Here is an 8304-nt window from a genome sequence, read left to right as displayed (position 1 = left end):
TGTAGCCGTGTTAGTCTGGGGTAGTTGAAGCAAAATGCAGGACAATGTAGCACTTTAAAGACTAACAAGATGGTTTATTAGATGATGAGCTTTCGTGGGCCAGACCCACGATCTGAGGTTTGATCTGAGGAAGTGGGTCTGGCCCACGAAAGCTCATCATCTAATAAACCATCTTGTTAGTCTTTAAAGTGCTACATTGTCCTGCATTTTGCTATTAGTAAACACATTTCCTAGGACATCACAGTGCGGTGCCAGGGCTGTGTTTACTAGGCTGTCATTCAGCACCAGTGGCTTTTTTCCAAATCAGGCTTTGTACTCGAACAAAACTGTTTGCAGAGATCCCAGGCCAGCGCGAGCCTAAAAGGCATATGAATTTGGTGCCTTTTAAAAGGCTTTCCAACAGACCTCCTAATGGCCATGATAGAGGGTTATAAATGTTGCAGTCATTCCTACACAGGCACGCAGAGTGTACCACAAAAATTAAGCCCTCCTTATAGATCGAGTTATAAAAATTATCTGTCTCCAGCCATTTGTGAAGATGCTAATTACATCGCGGCCGAAAAGAAAGCTGACATCTAAGGGTCAGCGAAATGGCAGGCATGCTTGTCTAAATGTTTTGTCCTTTGAACGTGAAGCTCAACACATCAGCACAATGTTTCAAAATGGCAATCAGAGGTTGCTTTCTGGAGCGGTGTATCGCCTCACACTGGGGCACCACATTGCTGTATCTAACCCCTCTTAATTAGACGGTGCTCAGAAACAAGGCACCTATCCCAGAAAGCTTAATATACCCCGAATTATTTTTCTTGCCCACTATTTCAATGCAGATGTGTTTATCCTTTATAGTAAATAACATTAGCATTTTCACCCAGTACATAGATAGGTCACTTTCTAAATAAGTACTTCTCAACCTCCAAGTGCTTTGAAGAAAATAAAGTCATTTATTGTCAAAGCATCCAACATACCCAGATAAACTATAAAGTTGAATAAAATCTTTTTAAGGGAAAAAAAAAGAAACACATAACTATTCAGACTTCATTTCACTGGCACAAAATTACACTTTGTATTAAAAGGAAATACATATTTACAGAATTGAGGACATTCTGCACTGAAGCCCATAATCAGGTCATGATACATGCACTTCCCCGCTGGAAACTTAAATAGAGTTAAGTCCTTTTTTTTTTTTTAAAGAACACAAACTGTCATCAAATAATGCAGAAAGCACTGCATCCTCCTTTCTTTTTTACTTTATATCTAAAATAAAAATTTACCCTTACATATAATTATTACATCTAAACCATAAGTGCTTAATAATTTAAGTAGAAAGGTATGACAAATGCATCAATATGTTGCAATATATGACATTTTAAAAATGTACTTTATTTTTAAAGTTATTTTTTATTTTTATTTATTTTTTTGGGAAAGTGAAAATGCGTGCATTCAAACAGAAGACAGGAAAAATATCCAACCCTTTCCTTGCTTGGTCTGGTATTTTGCAAGGTAAACATGTGCAAGGGCCTGAACTTTCAAAAGTGACTATTGATTTGGGGGGTGCTTCATCCTTAAAAAGGCTTGATTTTCAGAAAGTCCTAGGCACCTCTGCATTTTGAAAATCAAGGATCAGAGAGACTTTGGGAGGATGTAAATCCGCAGTGTCCAACACGCTAAGCACATGTGGCTATTGGAGGGGTGGAGTGTGGCCAGTTGGCTCACAACAATTATTTACATTTTCGGAAGAATGTGGCTAGCTTTCAGAATAACATGGCTAATTTGCTATAGCAGCCACTACAGAGCGGGTTGGACACCACGGATGTAAATGATCATCGCTTCACAGAAGACAATGGAGCTAAGCCAATTTTTTTGCCAAGCGGGGATCTGGCCTTAGCCTCTCCAGTGGGTTGCTCACAAACAAAAACTGGGCAGAGGCGCTCCAGGCGAGGCGGAAAGCTGGCTCCAAGGTAGTAACTCCCCCAGCTGGTCTCTGAAACACCCCCAATCAGTTTGGAAAACTGGGATCCAAGCCAGCCCTGGAGAAGACACCAGCGCTGGGCTGAGGACCATCCCAGTCCGTCTGGCTCCGGGGAGGGTGGCTCTGTCACCATGCCCTGGGGAGAGGCAAGAGGGGGGTGTCCCCTTCAGTTGTGGGAGGTCATGTGCCGGGAGAGGTGGTGGCGCTCCCGGAAGGACTCGTTGCAAATGGGACACTTGAGTTTCTCCTCGCGGCGCCGCTTGACCAGCGGCTCCATGGCGTACTCCTTCTTGTGGTGCGAGCGCATGTGGTACACCAGGTCGCTGGTCATGCGGAAGGAGGCGTTGCACTTGGCGCACCAGTTCTGGGCCGGCAGGCACAGCGAGGTGAAGGAAGGCGGCAGCAGGGTCAGGGCCGAGGGCAGCTGCAGCTGGAGCGGCCCGGCCGCCGCCGCCACCGAGCTCTTGGGCCAGAAGGCGGTGGCGTAGAGGAAGGGGCTCTGCTTGGGCAGCCCGCCGCCGGCCGCCCCGCCGCTCAGCTCCACGGCGCCGGGCAGCTTGGCGGCCAGCGGATCCGGGTAGAGGCGGGCGGCGCCCTCGGGGCAGGGCTCGCCCAGCTTCTGGGCCAGCCCCAGCGGCGCCCCGTGCGGGAAGGAGCGGGCGGGCTGCGAGAAGGCGCTTTTCCGCTCCTCCGCCTTGCCCAGCTGCGGCACCGTGGTGAAGGCGCTGCCCCGCGCCGGGCTGGCCCCCTCCAGCCGCGCCGACAGCGGCCCCCCGGGCCGGGCGCCCAGCAGCGAGTCCCCGGCGCCCGCGGGCGAGGCGCGCTCGGCCGCCTCCTCCGCGCCCTCGGCCTCCAGCCCGCGGGAGGCCTTCTTCACCTCCACGAAGGCGCTGCGCTTGGCCTCGCCCGTCTCCGGGCTGGGCGGCCCGAAGAGGCGGCCGCTCTCCTCCAGGCCGAAGTAGCTGCCCGCCGGCCGGTACTGCTGCTGCGGGGTGCACACCAAGTCCTCCTTGGGCGAGGAGGGCAAGGGCCGCTCGCCGGCCGCCCGCCCCCGGCCGGCCCCCGGGCCCCGCTCCTCGCCCGCCTCCTCCGGGTATTTCCGCTTGGCTTTGCTGCCTCCGCTGGCGGGGTGGTGCCGGGGCGGCTCCGGCGGGCTCCGGCTGGGGGAGCCGCCGCCCCCGCGGGAGTTCTCCAGCTCGCGGGCCAGGTTGTGGAAGTCCGTGGAGGGCTTGGCGCTGTCCTGCGGGCCGGCGTAGTGGGGGTGAAGCTGCCCGGCCGGCTTGCAGTATTTGTTGGCCCCGGGCCCCAGGCTGGCTTCTTGCTCCTTGCCGCTCGGCTCCTCGCCGCCGGGGCTGCTCTCCGAGCCGGGCAGTCTCTTGGGGCAGCGGAACCGCAGGTGGGCCACGTAGGGGAACTCGAACTGGAACCGCTGGCTGCACTCCAGGCACGAGTAAGGGGGCGAGCCTGCACCGAGCAAACACACGCGGAGACACAACAACAACCGATTAGACGCCGCTCCAGGCCTGCAGCACATCGCTCCTTCTCTGGGAAGGGGCCGAGGGCTGGCCCACAGGGAAGTCAGGCCAGTTCTCTGGGGCAAGAGCCGGCTTTTCCTCTGGGTGTGGACAGGGCTTGGCAAAATAGCGCCTCGTCCATCTGTAGGGCCTCTAGACCCGACCAGAACAGTCATAGAATAATCCAGGACCCTTTTTCCCTGTCACTTTTTGCTTTTGAGCCCGTGGAGTATAAACTAACAGATTGTAGCCCCTAATCTAATCTTCCTTTTCCAATATGTTTATAAGCGATGCTCTGGCCTATCTAATTAACATCCATTTAGTCAAGCTAATTTGCCCGGCTCAGTCCCCACTTTGCCTCTCTCGAAAGTTGTTCCCTGCCTGTTCCCCACCTGAATCGTTGTCATTTCAATAGCTTCTTGAACAAAACACCAGCGAAACCAGCCCAGCTCCCCAGCCAGAACCCTGGCCTGGAATGGAAACCCGAAAGCTGCACCTACCGTTCATTTTGCTGTGGGATCTGGCCGTGGTGAGCAACAGTAATTCCGTCAGTTCTTTCCCATACCAAACTAGTAACTCCTCGTCTTTGGCGATCCTGCGAAGGGACCGATAAAACAATTGTCCATTTTTGATGTAAGCTTCTAGATTCTGTTCTTCTTTATCCCTGGCTGACTGGACCAGACGGAGCCACATTAGACCTTCGGAGGAGCCATTTGCTGCTGAGGTGTCCACCTGCACAGGGGAGGGAATGCCAGACATTAGAAGAGAGCAATTATTCCCAGTCCCCTCACTTGCCCAGACTTTTCAGCAAGCTCCGGAAAGGACACCCACTACAGCTTGTGTGGAATCTGGAAAATACATGTGGCTTTTCTGGGCCCCTGAATCATGCCAGCTACCATTTAAACATTGGAATCGATTTGTGCTGGTAAAGAACAATGCGAATGCGGCCTGTTTTTTTCCCCCAAACTATATTATAAAGACCCAATGACATGGCCACATCTGCATAAGGTTTGTGCTGGTAAAGAACAATGTGAATGCGGCCTGTTTTCCCCCCCTCAAACTTTATTATAAAGACCCAGTGACGTGGCCACATCTGCATAAGGTTTATGTGAAGTGAATAATGTAAATAAACGTTGAAGGATTCAAAATGATCACTTTTCCCTACTCTTTTGCGGGTGGGGGGCAAGATGTACAGGGAGAGCAAGATTTACTAAAGGGGGGAAGGGTCGGTAAAAACCTTTACAATGTTTTTGAAGTTGAAACATCTGCTTTATCTTAAATACAACCGTAAACAGCAGCTGGGGGAAAGAAACCGTAATCAATTGTTTTTTTTTTCCAAAGGTTTTTGATGCATATGTAAATAGCAGGGCATGATGGTTCCAGCCTGCTAGTTTTCATCCCGGGAGTAAGTCCCTTTGAAGTCAACGGGATTACTGGTGACGGGAGGTGGAGCAGAATGTGGCCCGCTCTGTATTAATCAATCAGCAAAACCGGCGCAGGAAGCGATTAAAAAGGCATTTTGATTTCCGTCTGGAAGAGGGTTTGCTAAGTAGAAAACGTTAGTAAATTCGGTTCCCACCCGCCAAACGTGCCTCCTTGTACAGTCTGCAACTGTAAAGAACGGGGTAGCGAACTGAGCGCGTTTACACCTGGGAACACTTGGAGCCAAGCAAACCTTACCCGGAATATGTAAGGGACGGTTCTCTTGTCAGTGGATTTAAGCGCTATGAAAGCGATGCTGTCATACAAAGAAGTGTGGCTCAGTACGCAAGGGCCGAAGATAGCATTTTCCGGGATATCGCAGGTGGTGTAAACGCTGGTGAAAATATCCGTCAAACATTGCTGGACTGCCTTGGCGTCTCCATCCCATAGACCCCTTTGAACGCCGGTATCTTCCATCGCTGCAGCCGGAGAGAACAGGGGAAGGAGACGCGTTACATAACTTGTCCGGAAGGCAAGGCGCACGCTTTTTAATACGAAGTCAGAGTGTAAATGTTTTTAGGAGGAAATACGGATTAAGAACGTTATCGTTAATCGGGGTTCCTAATGCCAATGTTTGAAAAGCGGGCAGCATAGGCAAGCCGCGCTCATCTGTGCGATATTTGAAAAATAAATCAGGTGGATGTCAATGAATGGAAGGAGAGGTTCCAGGAAGCTGGGGCGATGATTTATGTATTAGGAGCCAGGAAGACAGAAGCGGCTCTGTGCATCGGGAAATCTGCATATTGATCCTCTACAGCTAAAGCAACTTCGAGGAGTTGCACAAAAGAAACGCAGCTCGGGAGCTTCTGTCCGAGCTGAATTCTCTAGAGCTGATGTGCTGGGTTTTTTTTTTCTCTCGTCTTCTTCTAAAGCGAGGGCCAATGCTATACTGCAGGCTGTGAGAGAAGAGCATGGCGAATGGATTTCAAGTGGACTGTCAATGTCACTGATTTCATGTCAGCTAACCTTTAGCTCTCGTCTACAAGAGGGAACGTATGTCTGCTCATTATCATAATCCAGCACTTTCCCTCCGAGACTTTAATTAAAAGCAGCAAGCAGAGGTAATTATTTTTACCTCGACACGCTTATTTATGGATGAGGGTGAATCCCAGTTACCTTGTTATACACGGAGATAGATTCAGCCAAATGTGCCTTGTGAAGTGTGCAGGTACTATGCAAGCAGAACAGGCTCTGGCTGTGAATACAATTTGTGTAGCGAGTTGTGAATTTTGACTTTCCAATGGGTGACATTCTTTCAGTAAAACCCGACTGGTCTCTTAGAGGTCTCTAACGCGGGGGTGGGGGGGGAGGGAGAGTCTTTCCATTTTAAACCATTCTCGGATTTTTCAAGAAATTACCGATCTACTGTTTACAAAGCCAAGATAGAGATGAATAGCTGCACAAATAGTTGTGAATTCCGCCTCCATTTACAGATCGCTTAGGTTTTCGCTGCTTTTGAAGTGGCATCGATCTATAGTATTTTGTTTTTTTTCTTTAAAAGCAATTCTGCCAGCAGCTTGCACAAACCCCTTTCCAACAGTTCCCCCCATAGTTCAATAGATAACTGTGCCACGTAACTTCTTTCTGTACAAGCCAGCGATGGAAGGACCCGCAACTAGCGGACCCTAATGGCTGGAAACAGATGATTACAGAATAATATTGTTCCGGCCGCTTATTTAGCCTCCTGCGATTTATCATCCCATTATGCACGTCAAGCCTAAAACTGATTTTTTTTTTCCTCCCCAAAAACGGACTGTGCCTCGGAAACGGTCGTTTCCAAAACCGCCGCTGTATTTTGCCCTACGCCGTGTCCCATTTGCCTCTCACACCCAGCGAAATTAAACCCTCGACCGTGCAACTTCATGGATGATTCCACGGTGGCTTAAAGACCCCCTCGCCCGTATCCGATCTGCGCCCCTCGCTTCTAGACTTTGCCATGTCCCTGTCCCCCTCCTCGCCTTCCCCTCTCCTGCAGGTCTGCTACGGCTCGCCCGCCCGCCCTTGTTTGTTTGTTTGTTTGTGCCATGGCAAGTCTCTTTCCCCACAAGCTTTTCATTGTGGTGGAGGCTCGTAGCGTCACGCAGGGCACCAATCCGCAGGCAGGCCATTCAAATGCCAGTCGGTGCGTAACAATAGTGGCGAACGGTCCTCGGGACCAGGGGTCTCACACCAAGAATAGCCGCACCCCGCGGAGACCCCCGCGCGCTCTGCCTCGCGTCCTCCTCCTTGTCCTCGCTGCTTAACAAAAAACCATCCCCCCTGGTCCTCTCTCTCCCTCGATCCTATTCTCCAAAGCCAGCTGCGCTCGCCCCCTCCAGTCATTGTTCGCCTCTCCGCAGCGCCGCGGGAAACCCCCCCATTTCTTTCTGTTTCAAACTCCTTTCCTTTGTATCGATCGGGCTGGCGCGGTGCCTCCCCCTCTTTCTTACTGCTAGAAAATAAGGAAGGGGCGGGGGGAGAAAAGAGCCCCGACCCCAGCTCTCCCCGCATGCATCTGCACTTACCAGGAATCAGGTCTGAAAATAATCCGAACCGCCAGGGAACCCGAAAGTGGCCAAGGGCGAGCGGCTCTCCGTGTTCCCCCGGTGTCTCTTGTATCAGTGTATTTCCATGGCAGGGGGAGATGGCAGGGCTGCTGTCCTGTGGGCTCTGTGCAAAGGGGTGGCAGGAGCGAGCGAGCGAGCAGGAGCCAGAGTTGTACAGATGGACCCGATGCAGTGACTGACTGGCACACAGACGCACACTTTTTGTCTGCTGCACATAATCTGCCCAATGACGCGTGACAGCCCACGTCCCCTCCCTTTAACTCTTTAGTAGGCTCGGCGCTCTCCCTGCCTCTCGTCCCCTCCCGCTCCCCCTCTGCTCGCTACCTGCAAGTTCTGCCCCCCTCCCCCTCTTCCTGGGGTCCCAGAGCCAAATACTTAGAGCGCATCCTCCCACAGCGCGCTGGTGGCTTTCCACTAGAAGAGGCGCTTTTTATTTGAAGGGATCCCAATGAAGCCCTCTTCCTCGTGCTTTTTTAAATTGGGATTTTTGCCTGGACAACAGGAATATCTAGTCAGGCCGCAGCCTGGCTCTCAGCAGAAAGACGCAGCATCCAGCCTAAAATCCTTTTAGAAGCTTGCACCATGAGATGCGCTCCTGTGATGATCCTGGACAGGGACCTAGCCGGGATACTCGCTTGGGTTATGGGGACGTATTTAGCTCCCTTTCCTAGCCAGGAAGCATCACTCTGCTGCTGTTAACGAGGCTAGGCCGAGGTTTTGCAGTGTCTTGAGATCGCCTAGTGATTAGATGTAGCCATTCTTATTCCCTAGCGAAGACCGAACTCGATATACA

General features: G+C 51.5%; 1 protein-coding gene across 2 annotated transcripts; it reads right to left on the bottom strand.

The window, feature by feature from the left end:
* Positions 1–214: 214 nt before the first annotated feature.
* Positions 215–7713, bottom strand: PRDM8 (PR/SET domain 8). 2 transcript variants are annotated; one of them, XM_075929468.1, is made up of 4 exons: positions 7470–7711; positions 5164–5384; positions 3984–4215; positions 217–3433 (listed from the first exon to the last, which is right to left on the bottom strand). In XM_075929468.1, exons 2-4 carry the CDS (start codon positions 5380–5382, stop codon positions 2136–2138), a joined length of 1749 nt encoding a protein of 582 aa, XP_075785583.1. In that variant the 5' UTR covers positions 5383–5384; positions 7470–7711; the 3' UTR covers positions 217–2135. The 2 variants fall into 2 exon arrangements, with proteins under 2 accessions (XP_075785584.1, XP_075785583.1); XM_075929469.1 differs by lacking the exon at positions 5164–5384 and having other exon boundaries at positions 215–3433; positions 7470–7713.
* Positions 7714–8304: the final 591 nt, after the last annotated feature.

Source organism: Pelodiscus sinensis, chromosome 5, assembly GCF_049634645.1.
Source record: "Pelodiscus sinensis isolate JC-2024 chromosome 5, ASM4963464v1, whole genome shotgun sequence".
NCBI classification, from domain to species: Eukaryota; Metazoa; Chordata; order Testudines; family Trionychidae; genus Pelodiscus; species Pelodiscus sinensis.
Note: the sequence above shows the minus strand (reverse complement) of the source record. Positions and strands in the feature narration are given on the sequence as shown.